General features: G+C 42.9%; 1 protein-coding gene across 1 annotated transcript in view; it reads right to left on the reverse strand.

The window, feature by feature from the left end:
- Positions 1-16,772: 16,772 nt before the first annotated feature.
- LOC142258920 (uncharacterized) overlaps positions 16,773-22,908 on the reverse strand; it is a 41,999-nt gene continuing 35,863 nt past the window's right edge. The window contains exon 5 of the mRNA XM_075331476.1: positions 16,773-17,974. Within this exon, the coding sequence (XP_075187591.1) occupies positions 16,974-17,974 (1,001 nt within the window). The 3' untranslated portion in view covers positions 16,773-16,973. The remainder of the gene's footprint in view (positions 17,975-22,908) is intronic.

Below are 22,908 nucleotides of genomic sequence, written 5' to 3' on the forward strand. Positions count from 1 at the left end.
ACATATAGAAAGAGAAGCAGTACACAATACTTCCCTAATGCCATTTCTTTAATCTTTGTGAACCCTCCTGCAATGGGATGTATGGACTTTTACTGAAGTTGGTGTACTAAGTTGGACTTGGTGTAGATCCAAGTTTCCCCCACACGCCTCCAGACCGTCACCCAGTCCCCCAAACTTCAGAGAATGTGTGCCAGATTGGAAGGATCTGGAATGAAACTGAAACCAACTGTTTATTACATGGTATTACATATTTAATTAATCATTTATATATTAAAAATTACACGTCTAATTACTGGATCTGTGAACAAAAATTGCATTTTGTACCCTTTTATCTTTTATCTTTTATACATATCTTATATATACAATTTCTATCATGTGCTTTTCTAGTAATAACATATCATTTTCTGCACTGGATTGCCTCTGACCAAGTCTGGGAAAAAAATCTACAGAACACGCACAAACTTGCATAACACCTGCTTATGGTATATCACTATAATTTATCTGCGGTCTCTGAGATGGGAAGAGCCAATGCAGGGTATATTTCTATGAACTATACAGTTTTCCTTCTCACATTATTTTGGGTATTTTGGGCATATGTCTTACAAGTCTGGGTAAATCTGGACTAAATTCTGGTGTCACCCATACCTTGTTTTTTTAAGACACACACTTATATCCGTTTTTCACAGAGAATTCCTTATTAATCTATTGGTTACCTGGACCATCAATAAGAAGAGAGCTTATGGCAGAGAAATATTACCGCCCTGTATCCACAGACCTCAGTCAGCTGGGCTTCCTGCGTCTCTATCTCCACTCCTCGTTGAATTTCTTGTACCTGTAGGGATTTAAGAACACAAGAAGTGGCAGACGTCACAGACGTGACAGGAGCCACCAAGGTGGTCTGTACAGGGAAAGATGGAAAACTCTCAACTCTAGGCCCGGTTATTGTTTCTTTGTTAACTACACCTGTGTAAGCATCTTTTTGTGCTCCATCACTGTCAGCTCAGGTCTAGACTTTATCTTCATTGTACCTGGCTTATTTAATAACAGGAGAGCAATAACAGGAGAACCTTAATTCGGGCTCATACGTATTCTACAGTTTTTCCTTTCAGTTGACACTCAGTAAAGATCTATTGCTTATTTTTAACCATCTTACCCAGTTCTGCTTTTCCCATTCAGAGAGGGCCTCATCATCACTGCCTTCTGTACTAATATAGGTAAGAAGGGAGTGGTTTAAATTTTAATTATTTCGTGCTGTGTAAGCCGTAGCATTTCCAGTGCAGAAGCAACCAATCATCTGTAAAAACAAAGCTAAAAATATGTCATCATATCATTCTTACAACATTACCTCCAACCAGTTAATAGTCTTCAGCATTTATACTTTATATGGATATGGTCAAAAATACTGAACAAAACAATTATATTTTCATTTTTCTGCTTAATGGACATGTTTCATAGTGACTATTACAAGGGAAGTGCTACTATACTACTAGAGTATATAATAGATAACCTCCTTTCCCCCCTTTTGTATATTTATTCACTCAAAATTTTTGCTGGACAAATATACAATATACAAACAATTCAAAGGTTGTGGGTTTTTGATACAAACAATTGTCTCTAAACTTTATTTATCATCTGTGTCAAATAACAAAGTAGCTGGATTAAATATTATGAGTAGAGCTACCTTACACTTTGCTAGTCAGTTCATTTAATAAATATTTTGTCAATACTTGAAATAATAATTACTACACTTATAGTGCCTTGTATTTCTAAAGTGTATTACCAAATTAACATTAACATACGTCCTTTGCACGGGTAACCACCACTAGAACACATATATATACATATATATATATATATATATATCTATACATACACATCCCACTAGATGGTGTTTTTCCCTAAATTATAACAAAACAAATAAAATGAGATATCTTCCAGTGCCGGTGTAGAGGGAATTATGAATCCACAGAGAATGTCACTTCCTCAGCATCTCAAAACCCTCTTTTGCTTTTAGAGTCTTGCTGTTAACATTACATGCTGCCAACACATAAAATAGTTGGCTGCATTTTCTATTTTTTTTTTTTTTTTTTCCTGACACTGAAGGAATGACACTCCCCAACTCACAACTCACCAATTACTCCAGTCCTGTTCTTTTAAATAATTTTCTACCTGTTTTGTGATGGCTTCCATTCTGCTTTCTACTCAGGGGATATTATTTTATACACAAATATACAGGTACCTTAATTTTGATGATGGTTCTCATTCAGCTTGCTTTCGTCTATTTAAATCAAAGACATCATTACAACAAGCATATATCCTGCATTGGTCCTGTAACAGTGGTTCCAATTTTTTATAATGAACTATTCCAGCATTTTTGTTTATTAATTAGTATAAGGCTTATTCTCATATCTATTATACTATCTATATTTTTGCTAGTGGGAAGGGTTACCTGTGCAGCGGCTATGGGGCCATCTACAGGCTTGACCCTAATTATTTGCTTTCTTTGGGGGCTGCCTATTTCCCAGTCCCAGTCTGTTGTTTTTATGATTGTAACCTATATCTGTTCTAACAAATGCTCCCTTTCTCTATACCTCCCGTTGTTGCCCTTTTCCTCTTATCCTGTAACAGTCTCGTTTATAGTGCCCCCGTTTTCCACATCCAAAACACAACCCCTTTTCTTTATACTCAAAGTCTGGCATATTATCCATTCTACGCTCAGTCTGTAATCCTTCCACTGATCTTTTTACCGCATTATCAAATGCTCTTGAGTGTATGTTCACCATTACAGGGGTTTGTTCCTGAGCTCTCTTTTTCATCATCTGATCTTCTATAGCTCTTATCATGTGCAATGATTGTTCAAGTGGTACACATTTATAGTCTATACATGTTCTTACTACTTCTTTCCTAAGATCTCTCCTTAACCCTTCCTTAAACATACCCTTAAAGAGCGCTATTTCCCTAAAGTCCTTTAAGTCATAACCATGTTCTTTAAAAAAAGGGAAACACATCGAGCACGATATTCGTCTACATTTTCATCTTGCCTTTGAAACATTTCTGAACACAATCTATCAATCATATTTTCCTCTGATACCTTAAGTCTATCCTTATCGTCATGGTCATTTATAAGAGGATGATGGCGTTCGGAAGTCTGGAGCCATGCTGCCACTTGAGCATGGTATCCGTGCCTCTGAATCCATTGGTAATTCTCTCGGCCGAACTGCTGCCACCGGCAAAAATCTAAACAACCTGTCTTAGGCATCCCCGCCTTCTTCAGTATTTTAGCACTGTTCTTAACTGCTTTCTCTCCATTCTCCATTCTGACCAAGTCAATCATTCTGAATCTTTGATCCATACTGTTTGACTTAGTAGAATGTCTGGTAAGACTGGTTCCCATAGTGTGGTAGTTAAAAGGTAGCGGCCCTCCACCTCACACTATTCCCTGAACCGCCCAAAGGGTAGCGATCCCTTGGCTAGCAGTTCAGATGTTGACTTATGTCCGCTAGCTACTAATTCCTTTCCGCTAGCTACAAATTCCCCTCTAGAATCTAGTATTTATCCACTAGCAGTCAACGGTGAACCCCTATCTTTCAAGGTAATCAAACCAGTTTTCTTTCTTTTCTAATATACCATTGTCTAAGCTAGTAAAGACACATAAACAAATACAACACAACTCCAATTGCAATAGCTATATATTCCTCATTCATCAGAATCATCTGTTGCTGACACTTCTATTCCTGAATCCACCCATGGTACAGGGTGTGCATCTATTCTGATCTTATTCCCTGATCTTATGCTGGGGACACAAGATCCTGCTCGTTTTCGTGGTCTTGGTCTGCCACAGGCAGCACAATATTCACGCCAATCAGGATTTTGTTCTCCGCACACACAAGTCCATCCTCCTGGTCCCGTTACTAGGGCTGACTCCCAGAGAATGTAATCCAGTGGATCCTCTCTCATTCCTAGTCCAACAACTCTCTATATATCTTCTATTGCAACTTTACCTTCACATCACACAATGTTACTAAGCAAAGACAATGTTCACAAATCATATGCAAATCATATGCAGCTCAAACCATACCTCTAAACATCAGAGATGTAAAACAACTGTTAACAATATATACTAGACTAGATCTTCTGTTTTTGCCCATCTAGAAACAAATGACATACTTCTAACTCAGTTAATACACGGCATTCCAATTCTATGAGCTCTGTTCAGCGAGTGCGGGTTATAAGGTCACAACGCTGCAGTCTCTTTTCTCCCCCCTTCACTTTTCACTGTAAGTCTCTGACTATACAGGGGAAAGTGACAGAATATTATTCACCTAAAAACAAAAAAACAACTTCAATATAATATATCAGATTGAAAAGGTAAGAAGCAGTAGCCAAGTATTATATTATTAGTTAGTGGGTTAGTATTGTGAAATAGATAAAGAAAGAAGACAGAAGAAGAAAAGGAAAGACCTTTAGCAGAATAATTTACAAAATGTACAACTTTGTTTTCAGCATATAGGACAAGACAAACAAACAATAAACATAAAGGCTACCTGAGGAATCGCGAGTTTCCTGTTTATATCCCCCGGAGACTGACTCGTGCTCTCTACCCCCTCTTGAAGAGAAAATACTTTGAGATAGATCGAAAAGATCAACTTACCTAGGTTTAGTATTTTCTGTTCAAGAAGCGAGGAAGATCGCTGTGTTCAGTCCTAGACGGATGGAAAGGGGAAAGTCTTGGTCCCAGTCATGGGGCTCGCTGGGGGCCTCCAACTGTTAAAGCCGGGGTCTTGTTTCCTCTCAGGTAGCAGGGACGGACCGGCCGGTTGCGAGAGTATAGTTAAATCACCATGACAGACTCGAGTCTATAGTGGTTCAATCAGCTCTGCTCCTTTATTGAATCTGAAGGTTTCTTTATACCTTTCAAGCTGATTACACAATATTACACAATATGAGACATGTGATATAGTTACATAACTTCAGATAGATGCCAAATATAGTCACTATCCCAAATGACCATATTTGGCAGATATCATCACATAAGGAAAGCAAATATAGTCATTATCCCAAATGACCATATTTGGCAGATATCATCACATAAGGAAAGGATTAATATTTCAAGCCAAAGAAATATGTAATAAAAAGTGTTTCAAGAGATGTGATCAATTTAACCTTGTCAAACAAGCTCCAGGTCAAGATGACCGTATAAACAATAAAAGAATAGCAGATGTGGAATAGAACATCAATTACTCATTCCAAGCTTTACTTATTCCAAGCTTGCATAACGGATTGTGTAACTGTTTACATAACTATATTAGAATATAATGAACTTTTGTCTAACTATTTGAGGAGTAACTATCAAGGAGACAAAATGGCTTCTCTAACAGTATCAACCCCATTTATTACCCCGTTTGCCACCGCACCAGGGCAACGGGATGAGCCAAAGTGAAGTGAAAGGATTGGTACATCTAATGGATGCGCCGCTGCTGGGACGACTGCAGCCTGCTATTTTTAGGCTGGGAAGGGCCAAATAAACGTGGCCCTTCCCACCCTGAGAATACCAGACGCCAGCTGTCAGCTTGACCCTGGCTGGTGATCCAATTTGGGGGGAACCCATGTTTTGTTTTTTTTAATTATCAATAATTTAAAAAAAAACCCAAAAAACAGCTATGTGTCCACGATCAGTGTTTGCAGCGTTTTGGACACAGTCTTTTCGCTGCATCCAAAATGCTGCACTGTGCAGTACAAGCGCAATGGAAGGATTTTTGGAAATCTCCTGCCCACTGTGCTTGTTTTTTTCCTTAGCATAAACTGACCTGCAGCGCGGCTTCCTGAGCCTCAGGATGTCAATTTATGCTGTGGAGACGAGAGTTTTGTCCAAAGGGAAAATAGCGTTAAAGTCCTCAGCAGCCTGAACCTGGATCGTGTGCCCGGGCAGCTGCGTTCTCCAGTGGACAATACTCGCATCTCTGCACGAAAGCTGACATTGTATCCTAGACACAGTGTCACCTGGTCGTGGGCACATACCTAAAAGTGAGAAATTCAATAAAGTACCTGTGGGTTCAAATTGCTCACTATACCGTACCTGGATAAAATCCTTGAGAGGTCTAGTTTCCAAAATGTGATCACTTTTGATGGAGCTCCACTGTTTAGGCACCTCAGGAGCTCCAAACGCGACATGGCATTCGCTAATGAATCCAGCCAATTTTACAGTCAAATGGCGCTCCTTCCCTTCCGAGCCCTGCCGTGCACCCAAACATTTGATTTCCAGCACATATGAGGTATCTTTGTACTCAGGAAAAACTGCACAATAAATTTTATGGTGCATTTTTTCCTGTTACCCTGGTGAAAAAAGAGCTTTGATGTCACTTTAATGCCCATTTTGTGCCAGTTTGATACTTTTTTTTGCTGCTTTTAAGTGTATTCACATCAGGGCCCCGCACTGTATTGTATTTTATTATTGTTTGTTCTTAAACCTGTAAAAAAACCCCAAAAAAATAAAAACTAAAAAAAAAATTAAACCAACTTCACCCTCGAATAATAAGCTGGATGAATAAGAAACCAACTTCAGCGGGGGGGCGTGACCGGAGCTTCATGGAGTAGGACGCCTGAGGGTTGAGCTCCTCTGCCCGGGAGAAAAATAAGCACTTTTATATTAGCTTGAGGTGCCCAGGATGGGGAAGAGGAAGCCCCTTAAGACCACCAGGGACCCGGGAACCCCAGCACCGCTTACCATGGACTCCTTCCTGACGAGAGAGGTGTCCGGGGAACAAGACCAGGAGGACGCCCAGGCAGCCGGAGCAATGTGTCACCGGCCTTCACAGACGGCGGCAGTGCAAGGAGGTATGGAAGGCAGAGGACATGGAGCACCAGTCCACGTCGCAGACGGGAGGAGAGGTGAGGGGCCAGAAGAGACCGGCGGCGCAGATGGAGGAAGAGCCGGAGATCTCGCAGGCGCCGGCGGGAGGGGAGCTAGCCTCGTGGTCAAGATGGCGGCGGAGGAGAAGACGCGAGGCGACCTACCTTCTCGCGGGCAGGAGCGAGACTGCAGCGAGCTGGCCGGGAGTGTGAGCCCAGGGACTGCAGGATCAGACACGAGGTACATGTTCTCCCTGGATGCGAGCTCCGGCAGTCACATAGAGATAGTGGAGATGCCGGCCCGGCCCTCCCCCCTCTGGAGATCCTAGAGAGCGGCGGCGGTTGGAGCCCATCGGCCCCTATGGAACATTCACAGGGGGAGTCTGGTGCCATGACCCGGCGCGGCGGGAGTGGAGAATGGGGGAGCTCAGATAGTGGGATGTTGGATGGCGGAGGGGGGGACTGGGGAGAGGCACAGGAGGGGGCTCGAGGGGCCAGTAATGAGGCCCTACAGCCTGCTATAATCTCCCAGCCTGTGTGGGAAGACCCTGAGTCTCCTAGGAGTGCCCCCCTGACCTCCCCACTGGGACCACCAATATTGCAGAATGAGTCTCTCCCCCCCAGACCCCAAAGAAACCAGATCCTGTCTGGAGATACAGGGTCAGGGAGCCCAGCTCCAGTAGCACAGCTTGCACAGCTTAAAGAGACCTCCGGGACCCCACTGAACTCGCCTGCTAGAGAGGCTCCCAGGAAGAGAGCCCCAGAAACCCCGACAGCTGCACCCACAAAGCCTCCATGTCCTCCAGCAGATTGGTGGGAATTTGTGCGTCAGCTTCCTACAAAAAAGGACTTCCAAGCACTTATTTCTGAAGTAAAAGACACCTGTAGGTCTGAAATAGCGGCAGTCCGCCAGGATGTAGTCTCTATCTCCAAAAGAATAAACCAGCTGGAGACCGACCATAATGATGCTAGAACAACCATTCGCCACCTCCAGTCCCATACCTCCTCCCAAGCTGACGTCATAAGAGAGCTACAACATCATATTGAAGATCTTGACAACAGAGGCAGACGTCACAATATAAGGGTCAGAGGTGTCCCTGAGGCCCAAATAAAGGAGGACGTTACAAAAATCCTGCAGACCATATTTAACTCACTCCTCCAGCGTCCTCCTGATAGCCCAATTCCTATGGACAGAGCGCACAGGGCCTTGTGCCCCAAAAATTTAACAGGGAACCCGAGAGACATTATCTGTCATATCGTGGACTTCCAACTTAAGGAGGAAATAATGTTCAGAGCACGACCGCCGAAACAAGTGATGTACCGAGATACTAAGGTGCAACTGTTTCAGGATCTCTCATGGTTGACACTACAGCAACGGAGGGCCCTCCGACCATTACTGTCATCCCTAAAGGCTAATAATATCCTCTATAGATGGGAGTTTCCGTTCAGCCTTTCTGCACGGCGGGGGGAGACGTCGGCCAGTCTTCGGACCCCTGCGGACTTGGAGTCTTTTTGCCGGGCATTTGACCTTCCTGTTCCGGATCTGCCAGACTGGACTTTGCCCCAACAGATACCGCAACTTCCTCAGACCTGGCAACCAGCCACAACAGCATGGAAACGGCGACCTAGAGGCCCAGGATCGGAAAGACCTACCTGATTGCTTTTTCCTGAGATTTTAAAGTCATATTTTGATCTCATATGGGAATTCCAGGGGGTCAACTGGTCTGCCTATATTGCTTCCCTTTTTCCTGGGACTTTCTCCTTCTAAAAAAATCCCGGGGGGGAGGTTTGGACCCCTAGTCCGGTTTGTGAGGTTCCGCCACTCACCCTTCTGCAGAGTCGTACCAATTGATTCGCACTTAGGTTTATAGTGCAGGTTATATTTAGTTAGATACCCTTAACTTTGTATAATAAAGTAAGTCGACTCTGCTGGTGGGGTAGTGGACGGTCGGGGTTAGGTCCATACCCCTATTGCATAATTGAAGAGTTTCTATTTTGTAGTAGAACATAGGTATGTTTTGGTTTATTCTTTATTGTTCTGGTTGTACTCACAGGTATGCAACTTCCTATAGTAGAAGCGCTCTGTCTCAGAAGGGCCCAGGGAGTATGTCTACCTTACATATTAAGCGACAGTTTCAAACATTAGTCCTCACACTAGCTTACTTTAAGGCACCGGGATGGCTACGTTGATGAGCCTTAACGTGAAGGGGTTGAACTCTGATATTAAAAGGAGGCTGGTTCTTCAAGAGATGCGAAAATCAAAGGCGGATGTGGTGTTTCTGCAAGAGACACACTTCACGGAAAAAAGCTCTTTTAACTTTGCCCGCCATTGGTTTCCTCAATCCTTTTCGGCTACAAACACAAAAAAGAAAGCTGGGGTGGCTATACTAATTTCTCGCACTTGCCCACTTCAAGTGAGTAAGTGGGAGGCTGATCCCTCAGGTCGTTACCTGATTATCCAGGGCACGCTGAATGGGATGAAATTAATCCTTTGTAACCTCTATGCCCCAAACTCTAATCAGAATAGGTTTGTTTCCTCGGTCCTTTCACGCCTCCCGTCAGACTGGGGGGTCATGCACATTATAGGGGGGGACTTTAATATGGTGTTTTCACATAGAGCTGATAAAATGTTAGCAACCTCACACTCCACAAGCCCAGGTAAATCATCTCCTCTGTCTACGGGATTTCGCAAACTGATCCATAAATACCAACTATTTGATCTGTGGAGAATTCATAACCCGACAGCGAGACAATACACCTTCTTCTCACACCCTCATAATTCCCATAGCCGAATCGATTATTTCTTTGGTAATGTTCTCACTCTTAGAACACTCCGACAAGCACAAATAATCAGTATCACGTGGTCAGACCATGCCCCTTTACTACTACACCTTAATTTAACAAATGTTCCCTCAAAAAGAACCCACTGGAGACTAAATGAATCCCTACTCGCCAACCCTACTTCTCGAGAATCTATCCGAAAGGCTATACAGAATTACTTTGAGGAGAATTCTCAGACCCCTCCATCTTTCCCAGTGATATGGGAAGCCCACAAGGCGGTTATTAGAGGGGAGTGCATAGCCATTTCTTCCAAGCTCAAAAAGGACTCACAGCAACTTTATCATCAATGTGAAATAGACCTCCGATCAGCGGAGGAACGCCTTCGCACCCACCCCTCTAAGACTCGCCTGAAAGCGGTAATAGACCTTAGAACTAAATTAACAGAGATATCACACGGGAAAATAGAAAAGCTCCTACGTTACTCACGCCAGAAGTATTATGAGTATGGCAATAAACCACATACGATGCTGGCCAGAAGGCTTCGGGACCAAACGATAACTTCCGCCCCCTGCGCCATAAAGGATACTTTGGGCACCCCTCATTATGATCCCACAAAAATCGCACAACTCTTCCACGCATACTACACATCCTTGTACTCTATCCCTCCGTCATTATCAATGTCCCACCCAGATAGAACAACAATATTGAATGATTATTTGACTGACTGTCACCTTCCAAAACTGTCCCGGGAGGCTCTGGAGGATCTTAACCGAGAAATAGTCCCGGATGAGATCCATCAGACCATTAAAGACCTCCCAAACCACAAAGCTCCGGGCCCGGATGGGTTTACTTACCTATATTATAAAACCTTCCTGGGAGAACTGTCACCTCATTTGATTCATCTTTTCAATCTTTTTATGAAGGGTGAGGACATCCCAAATACTTTTTTACACTCTTACATAACTGTCATCCCTAAAGCGGGTAGGGACCCCATGGAATGTGCGAGCTATCGCCCTATTAGCCTCTTAAATTCTGATCTCAAAATATTCACCAAACTGTTGGCGGACCGCCTACATAATTGGCTTCCACAGCTGGTCCATAAAGACCAAGTAGGTTTCGTTCGCTATCGACAGGCGGGGGACAACACCCGAAGGATCTTAGATCTGGTAGAGGTGGTGAATAGGGAAGGAGTGGAAGCACTTCTTATGGGACTAGACGCGGAGAAGGCTTTCGATAGGCTGGATTGGTCCTTCATGTTTTCTGTGTTGGCCCACTTCGGCCTGTCGGGACCATTTGTCTTAGCCCTGCGGGGCTTGTATTCTCTCCCTGCGGCGACAATTCGCCTCCCTCATGCACACTCAAATCCCCTGCCCATCCGAAATGGAACTAGGCAGGGCTGTCCTATGTCCCCTTTGCTATATGTCCTAAGCATTGAACCACTGGCAGCACATATTCGACTCAATCCGGACATTATGGGGGTCAAGGTGCGGGATAAATCCTTTAAAGTGGCCCTATTTGCAGACGACGTCCTGTTGTCCCTGACTAATCCCGTCATTTCCCTACCAAACTTACACGCAGTACTAACTCAATACGCTAGACTCTCGGGTTATAAACTTAACTCCGACAAAACAGAGGCCTTGCCGCTCAATATCCCAGAAACTAAATTACAGACCCTCAAACAAAATTTTAAGTACTCTTGGCGTTCAGATTCCCTACGATATTTAGGAGTCAAAATAACCCCCAGTTATAAAACATTATATCAAGCCAATTTCCCGCCCCTGATACGCGAAGTGGAAAATAGTTTGAAAAAATGGTCATCATTACAGATCTCTTTTTTTGGGTAAAATCGCTACAATTAAAATGTCAGTTATCCCTAAATTTCTGTATCTGTTTGAAACACTCCCGGTGCGGGTTCCCATGGGGGTACTGAAAAAAGTCCAATCAAAACTTTTGCAATTTATATGGCACTCAAGAAGGCACCGCATCCCGGATTCAGTACTATATGCACCACGTACAAAGGGGGGCTTGTCGTGTCCGAATCTTAAGCTTTATTACAATGCCGCACACCTGCGCAGCCTGGCATCATGGACGACTCTGCCGGCTTTTAACAAGTGGACGGAGATAGAGAAGCTTTGGATGGCACCTTTCCACCCTAGCTCTCTAATATGGGGACGCCCTAGTGAAACCCCCTCCAGAGACCTCCTAGGCCCGATGGCATTTACAAGAGAGGTGTGGCGACAGTGTAGAATGAAGTTCCAGCTGGCCTCACAGTCTTCCTTGTTGACCCCTTTCTTATTCACACCACACTTGACAAAGGGCATGAATCCGGGGGTGACGGGGCAGTGGGCGAAGGCGGGCCTCTACTGTTTTCGGGACGTGGTCAACCCGGTTACGCTGAAATTGAAGCCATTTTCGGATTTACGATATCAATACAACCTACCCCTCCATCTATATTCCTCATATCAACAGGTATCACATTTTTTCACAGACATTATGGGACAGGCGGGGGTGCGGCGTCCCACAGCATTTGAAACCCTTTGTTCTGGCAGGACCTCTACCAGGGGACTGATCTCGGCCATTTATAACATTCTGATAATCGGGGACTCACCGGAGGCACTGAGGCATTCATACATGAAGAGATGGGAGGGATGGGTTGGACGCCCCCTTTCAGATGCACTCTGGTCAGTAATATGGGCTAGGACATTTAGGTCCTCAATTAGCACTCTTTATAAGGAAAATCAAGTAAAGATCCTCATGACATGGTACCACACACCAGAACTCCTTCACAAATTTAACCGTACATATCCAGACGTGTGTTGGAGATGTGGCCTTGGGGGAGCATCCCAATACCATATATTCTGGACATGCCCGATCATCGATGGCTTCTGGGAGAAGGTGGAGTCCCTGATTGGCAGATTGGTGGGTGGTAGTGTGACCAGAGATCCGGTATTGTACTTGCTGAATGCCCTCCCACCGTCTTTAAGCAAACCTGAACTAAAGCTTTTACTCCATGTCCTTACTGCGGCCAAGTGTCTAATTTCACTGTTCTGGAGAAGGGTAGCCCCGCCCTCTGTCTCAGATCTATATGCCAGAATAAAAGATGTCAGGAATATGGAAAAGCTCACAGCCCAGCTCCATAATACAATGGATAAGTTCACAGTGACATGGTCTCTTTGGGATGCCCTTGTGGACACCTATCAGGTGTAGGGTCGGATATAGGATTGGAGTGACTGATACTCGGGATTTAGACCGGTTTCAGGGGGCACCTTCCACCTTCTATTTGACAATAAGAGTGTTAATGATATAGTCCATCTGTAAGCATACTTGTGAAATGGTACAGCTATTCATGTAACTGCATGTCTGAGTGTTATTCTTTTCTTTTCTGTTGTACAACATGTTAAAAAAAAAAAAAAAAAAAAACCTTTTTCAAAAATAAAAAGTTGAATAAAAAAAAAAAAATATTTGCACGTTTGTATTACTACAACTTATGTTCTATGATTGTTTTTTTTATCACTTTATATCTAGATAAAGTCCAGTCTGACGAAGGCCTGTTGGCCGAAACGTTGACTTTTTGTGGACAGTTCCATATACAGCACTTTGAAATCATTTTTTTCAACAATAAAAATGAACACAGCATAATCTAAGTCTCTTTACTTCATTTGTGGTAGTCAGTGTGCCGGAATTCTCTCATTTGCCTTACATTTTTCTTCCGAGCACCTGCCAATCGGTGACGCTGAGCCTTACTTGTGCTCTGAACTGAATTATTTTGGCTCCAGCTCTCGGCCCCTAGTCATAAAAATTACGGAATTATCAATGTCGCAAACTAATTTTTCCACTCTCTCCTATAAAGATGAGGACTCCTCTACCATTGTTTCCAAAGTAACACAAACTGAAGCAACCTCGCACATTGCAGGAGGCATGTAGGCAAGTTCCACGTTCCCCCATTTCATCCTGGTAAGTTCAGGCTGCCTAATGTTTACTATGCAGGTATCTTATCCCTGTTGGTGATCCTTCTTTTTAATGTTCTGTTCTTTATCTTAATGGAAGCCATATAGTGGGACCCAGACTTCACCCTTGCATATAAGATACTTCCTTGCCTTACTTATGTGTCATCAGCATTAGGTATTACATAACTATTTCTTCCTTATTCTTTTACCATGCTTGTTAGCTCCCAAAAGTGAATGGATATACATTTTATTGATATAACATATTTTACAGGAGACATGCTGGCTTAGTCCTAGCTCTTTTACAATCATACAGATTCACATGATGGGATTTGAATATTATTCATGATATAATTTTACTTCTGCAACATATATTGAGCATTCCATAAGGTACTAAAAAATATATACTTTTTTTATTATATTATATACAGTCAGGGCGAGAAATATTTGGACAGTGACACAAGTTTTGTTATTTTAGCTGTTTACAAAAACATGTTCAGAAATACAATTATATATATATAGGGCGGCACGGTGGCTCAGTGGTTAGCACTGCAGTCTTGCAGCGCTGGGGTCCTGGGTTCAAGTCCCACCAAGGGCACCATCTGCAAGGAGTTTGTATGTTCTCCCCGTGTTTGCGTGGGTTTCCTCCGGGTACTCCGGTTTCCTCCCACATTCCAAAGACATACAGATAGGGACTCTAGATTGTGAGCCCCAATGGGGACAGTGTTGCCAATGTATGTAAAGTGCTATGGAATTAATAGCGCTATATAAATGAATAAAATTATTATTATTATTATTATTATATATATAATATGGGCTGAAAGTGCACACTCCCAGCTGCAATATGAGAGTTTTCACATCCAAATCGAAGAAAGGGTTTAGGAATCATAGCTCTGTAATGCATAGCCTCCTCTTTTTCAAGGGACCAAAAGTAATTGGACAAGGGACTCTAAGGGCTGCAATTAACTCTGAAGGCGTCTCCCTCGTTAACCTGTAATCAATGAAGTAGTTAAAAGGTCTGGGGTTGATTACAGGTGTGTGGTTTTGCATTTGGAAGCTGTTGCTGTGACCAGACAACATGCGGTCTAAGGAACTCTCAATTGAGGTGAAGCAGAACATCCTGAGGCTGAAAAAAAAGAAAAAAATCCATCAGAGAGATAGCAGACATGCTTGGAGTAGCAAAATCAACAGTCGGGTACATTCTGAGAAAAAAGGAATTGACTGGTGAGCTTGGGAACTCAAAAAGGCCTGGGCGTCCACGGATGACAACAGTGGTGGATGATCGCCGCATACTTTCTTTGGTGAAGAAGAACCCGTTCACAACATCAACTGAAGTCCAGAACACTCTCAGTGAAGTAGGTGTATCTGTCTCTAAGTCAACAGTAAAGAGAAGACTCCATGAAAGTAAATACAAAGGGTTCACATCTAGATGCAAACCATTCATCAATTCCAAAAATAGACAGGTCAGAGTTAAATTTGCTGAAAAACACCTCATGAAGCCAGCTCAGTTCTTGAAAAGTATTCTATGGACAGATGAGACAAAGATCAACCTGTACCAGAATGATGGGAAGAAAAAAGCTTGGAGAAGAAAGGGAACGGCACATGATCCAAGGCACACCACATCCTCTGTAAAACATGGTGGAGGCAACGTGATGGCATGGGCATGCATGGCTTGGGCATGCATGGCTTTCAATGGCACTGGGTCACTTGTGTTTATTGATGACATAACAGCAGACAAGAGTAGCCGGATGAATTCTGAAGTGTACCGGGATATACTTTCAGCCCAGATTTAGCCAAATGCCGCAAAGTTGATCGGACGGCGCTTCATAGTACAGATTGACAATGACCCCAAGCATACAGCCAAAGCTACCCAGGAGTTCATGAGTGCAAAAAAGTGGAACATTCTGCAATGGCCAAGTCAATCACCAGATCTTAACCCAATTGAGCATGCATTTCACTTGCTCAAATCCAGACTTAAGACGGAAAGACCCACAAACAAGCAAGACCTGAAGGCTGCGGCTGTAAAGGCCTGGCAAAGCATTAAGAAGGAGGAAACCTAGCGTTTGGTGATGTCCATGGGTTCCAGACTTAAGGCAGTGATTGCCTCCAAAGGATTCGCAACAAAATATTGAAAATAAAAATATTTTGTTTGGGTTTGGTTTATTTGTCCAATTACTTTTGACCTCCTAAAATGTGGAGTGTTTGTAAAGAAATGTGTACAATTCCTACAATTTCTATCAGATATTTTTGTTCAAACCTTCAAATTAAACGTTACAATCTGCACTTGAATTCTGTTGTAGAGGTTTCATTTCAAATCCAATGTGGTGGCATGCAGAGCCCAACTCGCGAAAATTGTGTCACTGTCCAAATATTTCTGGACCTAACTGTATCCCCTTCCTTTCCCCTTTTTCTTCCTTTTTTTCTCTTTTTCTTTTTTCCAGTCGCCTCTTGGCTAATCCGATTGTATTATTCCTTATTTCCCTACTACAGCCACATAGTACACTGTTATCCATCCGTGTTATGATGATCACATCCATATAGTACTTTTGCAGGTAATGATTTTATCTTATAACTTCCTCCAGATATGATTTTTTTTCATACATGCTAGTAATTGCATCTCTTGTAACTAGTTAGAGCAACATGCTATTACCCTGAATTTACCGTTATATACAATAGTATTTTTAGTACTAGCTCTAATATACTACGTATTATTCCCTTACAATTTTATGGCTTTTGTCTCTGTTACCGTTATTTACATAGTGGAGTGAAATCATTCTAATGGGTCCACAGGCAATATCTACATTTGGTGAGCCCACTTCATTATCATCTATTCCCATTTTCATTATTTCTTTTTGTACCTTTTATCCTATTATCTGGCAGCCTGCTCCTTTCCGCCATCACCTGTTCACTTTTGTAACTACCAATTGTTGCTATTACACAGGCCTACCTCGTGTCACTATTTTTCTTCATTTGAAATTTGCTTTGCCTCTCTATTGTCAGGTAATACTACCATATTATACATTATGTACCGTATATGTACAAGATGAGGTATATTGTGATTCCTGTAGTCGTTTTTGTTTCATTCATTACCAATTATTTCTGACGAGATGTACTGTTGTACTGTAAAAATATTTGCACATGTTTGTATTACTACAACTTATGTACTATGATTGTTTATTTTTTTTATTTATCACTTTATATATAGATAAGTCCAGTCTGACGAAGGGCTGTTGGCTGAAACGTCAACTTTTTGTGGACAGTTCCATGCACAGAACTTTGAAATAATTTTTTTCAGCAATAAAAATGAACACAGCATAATCTAAGTCTCTTTACTTCATTTGGGGTAGTCAGTGTGCTGGAATTCTCTCATTTGCCTTACTTTTTTCGTACGAGCACCTGCTAATTGGTGACGCTGAGCCTTACTTGTACACTCTGTTTTCCAATTAAAACATTTCCCACATTCTGAACATGAAAATGGATTCTCCCTACGTGAATTTTCTGATGTGTAACAAGGGATGATTTCCGAATAAAACATTTCCTGCAATCTGAACATGAAAATGGCTTCTCACCTGTGTGAAATCTTTGATGGCAAACAAGCTCTGATTTCCGCATAAAACATTTCACATTTTTTTGATGGTAAACAAGATTTGATTTCTGAATAAAACATTTCCCACACTCTGAACATGAAAATGGCTTCTCCCCTGTGTGAATTTTCTGATGCGAAACAAGGTTTGATTTCCAAATAAAACATTTCCCACATTCTGTACATGAAAATGGCTTCTCCCCGGTGTGAACTTTCTGATGCCCAACAAGTTCTGATTTCCGAATAAAACATTTCCCACACTCTGAACATGAAAATGGCTTCTCCCCTTTGTGAATTTTCTGATGCGAAATAAGGTTTGATTTCTGAATAAAACATTTTCCACACTCCGAACATGAAAATGGGTTCTCCCCTATGTCAATTTTTTGATGAGTAACAAGATATGATTTCCGAATAAAACATTTCCCACACTCTGAACATGAAAATGGCTTTTCCCCTGTGTGAGATCTTTGATGCCAAACAAGTTCGAATTTCTGAATAAAACATTTTCCACACTCTGAACATAAATATGGCTTCTCCCCGGTGTGAATTTTCTGATGCCTAACAAGGCCTGATTTCTCACTAAAACATTTTCCACACTCTGAACATGAAAATGGCTTCTTCCCAGTGAGAGTTTTTTGATGATTGGAATTTTGGTCTTGTTTGAAAAGATCAGATGATATCGCTTTCCGATGAAGGACTGGAGGTATATTTGGGACAACATCATGCTCTTCATATGTATTATGTGTCATACAGTCATCATCTGTTATAAATTCTGAAGATATTAGAGAGCCATCTGAACTCCCAATACAGTCATCTGCTAAAAATAAACACAATGTTATTATTTTTTTAATGATATCTTGAAAGTTAATTTATTTTTTTAAACCATAACATCAGAAATTAAATTAGGAAAAAATGTATTCTTAATCTGTTGGCCAATTTTGACATTGTTACATCATCGTTAATTCGGATCTCCCATTCCTAGCACAAGTTCTCTGGAATGTGCTACAGTAAATAATCTGTACTGTTGTTATTATTATTATTATTATTATTATTTATTATTATAGCGCCATTTATTCCATGGCGCCATTTATTCCATGGCGCTTTACAAGTGAAAGGGAATGGGTACAACAGTGAAAGGGTATACGTACAACAATCATTAACAGTACATAACAGACTGGTACAGGAGGAGAGAGGACCCTGCCCGCGAGGGCTTACAGTCTACAGGGAATGGGTGATGGTACAATAGGTGAGGACAGAGCTGGTTGCGCAGTGGTCTACTGGACTGAGGGCTATTGTAGGCTTGTTGGAAGAGGTGGGTCTTGAGGTTCCTCTTGAAGCTTTCCACGGTAGGGGAGAGTCTGATGTGCTGAGGTAGAGCGTTTCAGAGTATGGGGGATGCACGGGAGAAATCTTGTACGCGATTGTGGGAAGAGGAGATAAGGGAGGAGCAGAGAAGGAGATCTTGTGAGGATCTGAGGTTGCGTGCAGGTAGGTACCGGGAGACTAGGTCACAGATGTAGGGAGGAGACAGGTTGTGCATGGCTTTGTATGTCATGGTTAGTGTTTTGAACTGGAGTCGTTGGGTGATGGGAAGTCAGTAAAGGGATTGGCAGAGTGGCGAGGCTGGGGAGTAGCGAGGGGAGAGGTGGATTAAGCGGGCCGCAGAGTTTAGGATAGATTGGAGGGGTGCAAGAGTGTTGGAAGGGAGGCCAGAGAGCAGGAGGTTGCAGTAGTCGAGGCGGGGGATGATGATGAGATTGTTACAATATGACTGCAGGATAATGAGGGACAAAGTGCTCCTATACTGTCCCTCACGCTAAGTGACCCTAAACTATTCCTAACCTCTGGATTACCCCTGAAGATGGAGATGCTGGAGTCTCGTGCCTTACTATTCTGCTGATGAGATTTAATCTGTAATCCCCCAGGGAAGGAAGGGGTAGGAATATGATGGAAACACAGAATAAGACAGACGGGAAACACAGATTAAGACAGATGAAACACATTGCAAACTCACAGAAATAAACAGTGAAAGACTAAGGAGAAAAGCAAGAGCAGGAAGGCAGCAACAAAAAGACAACAAGAGTTAATACCACAACAGGTCACAGTAATAGTGCCCAACAACCACCCGTAAGTCTGGATCACAACACCTGACCAGAGCAGTATAGGTAAGTTATAGCTGGCATTAATGAAATAATCCAGCCAGTATATACAGGAGGGGAGCAAATTATACCTTCTCCTCTACAGCATGGGATCAAACACATTAACAAGCAGCCCAGCAGAGAATAAGGGGTACTTTACACGCTGCGACATCGCTGCCGATATATCGTCGGGGTCTCGTCGTTAGTGACGCACATCCGGCACCGGTAGCGACATCGCAGCGTGTAACACAAATGAGCAACGATCGCAAAAACGTGCAAAATCGTTGTTCGTTGACAAGTAGTTCACTTCCATAATATCGGTGCTGCTGCAGGTCCGATTTTGTCTGTCGTTCCTGCGGCAGCACACATCGCTATGTGTGACGCCGCTGGAACGACAGACATCTCCTTACCTCCGTCCACCGGAAAAGGAGGAAGGAAGGAAGTGGGCGGCATGTTCCGGCCGCTCATCTCCTCCCCTCCTTTTCTATTGGGCGGCGGTTCAGTGACGCTGCTGTGACGTCGCTGTGACGCTGAACGAACCGCCCCCTTAGAAAGGAGGCGGTTCGCCGGTCACAGCAACGTCGCAGAGCAGGTATGTGCGTGTGACGCTGCCGTAGCAATAATGTTCGCTACGGCAGCGATCACCACATATCGGCCGTGCGACGAGGGCGGGTGCAATCTCGCTCGACATCGCTAGCAAATGCTAGCGATGTTGCAGCGTGTAAAGTACCCCTTACTCTTGTTAGCCTACCCAAGTCTACGGTTTGACGCTTGCATCTCCCTGCACTGCTCACAGACATCAGAGAAGTTAACATGCAACGTACAAGAATCTATAATTTCCTTAGATCCTGACGCCGCCATGACAGTTGGCAAAATCTGCAAAAATCTCCTTGCAACAGTGATCCACAACATAGACATTTTCAAAGAGATTTTTTTTTCGAAAATAAAAATAGTTACAGACAGATGCCAGATATTTAACGGGGTTGTCCGAGACAACGATTGTGACGATGTACATAGAGAATGCTGCAGTTTGTTAAGAATTAGAAAAGCGGTGGCATCACACCCTTGTTCTGGCCGAGCTTTGCTCATTTTGGCAAAGCTGATTAAAATTGTCATGAACACACACGCATACATCAGCCTGTCTCCTCTTCACCTTTATACTCCTGCAATTAAGACCTTTGGTCACATGACGTGATGTCGAAAAGGTTTTTAAGCAGTCCTATAATCAGCATATAAACACTGGGGCCCTTAGGAGAATGGGGGCCCTGTGAAATTGCCCAGTTTGCTCTCCCTTTCCACTAATGCCAGTCCTGCATGCCAGCCTGTCTTCTGTTCAGTTTATTTACACTCCTGCAATTAAGAGACCTTTGGTTACATCATGTCACATGACTTTGAAATCATCAAAGGTCCTTAAACAATCCAGGGAAGCCAGGGAAGGAGTCTTGCGAGGATAATTTGCATATTCCCAGTGCCTTCTGGGATAAGTGAAGAGTCACCGCGAGCTCAAGGAGAACCGGGTTTTGGTCGTTACAGCCGGAAGGAAGACTTCTGAAAGCCGCGCGCCTAGTGGCGCGTGAATTTTAGCCTGTCTTCTTCATTGTGAGCGTGAGTGAGCAAAGTGTGAGCAAAAGTAAGTGTGAGTAGAATTGTTTGTATTTAGTTGTTTAATTACTTAACATTTGTTTAGTGCTATCCCCATTAGAAAATGTGCTCTACTATTGCTAATGCAATCCAGTGTACATCTTGTCTCATGTATGCAGTCCTTGAAAAGCCGTTCGAGGGTGCATACTGTTGTTCGAGATGTGCGCAAGTTGCACGTTTGGAAGCCCAGATACTGGATCTAAATGAGCAGCTGGCAACTCTGAGATGCATTAGCAATATGGAAAGGAGTCTGCTGCTCACTGAGCAGCAGCTTGCTGGGTCAGATGTGGGGGAGGATCGTAGTAGGGAGCGGCAGGACGGTGAGGTAGGTAGCTGGGTGACAGTTAGAAAGGGGGGTAAAGGGAAAAGTGCTAGGAAGGCTAGTCCTGAACTGACACACCCCAATAGGTTTGCAAACTTGGCAGATGAGGGGGATGTCATTACAGGGGTAGCATTGCTGCAGCAAGGCATGACCTCTGAATGCCAGAGGAGTGTCTGCTCCAGTAAGGGGGGGGAATAGGAGTGCAGGACAGGCAAGACAGGTACTGGTAGTGGGGGACTCAATTATTAGGCGGACAGATAGGGCAATCTGTCACAAAGACAGGGATCGCCGAACAGTGTGTTGTCTTCCTGGTGCTCGAGTTCGGCACATCGCTAATCGGGTTGACAGATTACTGGGAGGGGCTGGGGAGGACCCAGCGGTCATTGTACACATTGGCACAAATGACAAAGTTAGAGGTAGGTGGAAGGTCCTTAAAGATGATTTCAGGGAATTAGGTTGTAAGCTTAAAGCATGGACCTCAAAAGGTGGTATTTTCGGAAATACTACCTGTGCCACGAGCCACACTAGAGAGGCAAAGAGAGATCAGGACAGGACAGTCAATACAGTAAGCAGGAATACAGGTACAGAGTCATACGTAACGTGCATGTACACTAATGCCCGAAGCCTCACAAATAAGGTGGAGGAATTAGAATTAATATTGTTGGAAGAAAATTATGATATAGTGGGGATATCAGAGACATGGCTGGATGAGAGCTATGACTGGGCTGTTAATTTACAGGGTTATAGCCTATTCAGGAATGACCGTACAAATAAGCGAGTGGGAGGTGTAAAATCATCCTTAAAACCCATCCTGCGTAACAACATATGTGAGGGTACTGAGAATGTAGAGTCCCTATGGGTGGAGATAAGAGGGGGGAGAATGAATAATAAAATACTGATAGGGGTGTGTTATAAGACGGTTATAAGACGCCGAATATTATGGAAGAGGTAGAGAATCTCCTCATAAAGCAAATTGATAAAGCAACGAGTCTCGGAGAGGTAATTATTATGGGGGACTTTAACTATCCTGATATAAATTGGGGAACAGAAACTTGCAGTTCCAGCAAAGGAAATAGATTTTTGATAACAATGAAAGATAATTACCTTTCACAAATGGTACAGGACCCCACAAGAGGGGGAGCACTACTAGACCTTGTACTAACCAATAGGCCAGACCGCATATCAAATATACAAGTTGGGGGTTACTTGGGGAATAGTGATCACAAAATAATAAGTTTTCATGTATTCTTTAGTAAGATGTATAGTAGAGGGGCTACAAGGACACTAAACTTCAGGAAAGCAAATTTTAAACGGTTGAGAGATGATCTTAGTGCAATAAACTGGGATGATGTACTAAGTAATAAAAGTACACAAAGCAAATGGGAGACTTTTATGAGCATCCTGAATAGGGCTTGTGCAGAAAATATACCCTATGGGAACAAACATGCTAGAAATAGGAGGAAACCCCTATGGCTAAATAGAGCTGTAAGGGAAGCAATAAAAAGAAAAACAGAAAGCCTTAAAAGAATTAAAGAGGGTAGGTAGTGATGAGGCATTATATAATTATAGAAAATTAAATAAAATATGTAAAAAGCAAATTAAGTTAGCTAAGTTTGAGACAGAGAGACTCATTGCGAGAGAAAGTAAAAA

The sequence above is a fragment of the Anomaloglossus baeobatrachus genome (assembly GCF_048569485.1).
Source record: "Anomaloglossus baeobatrachus isolate aAnoBae1 chromosome 5 unlocalized genomic scaffold, aAnoBae1.hap1 SUPER_5_unloc_18, whole genome shotgun sequence".
Taxonomy (NCBI): Eukaryota; Metazoa; Chordata; class Amphibia; order Anura; family Aromobatidae; genus Anomaloglossus; species Anomaloglossus baeobatrachus.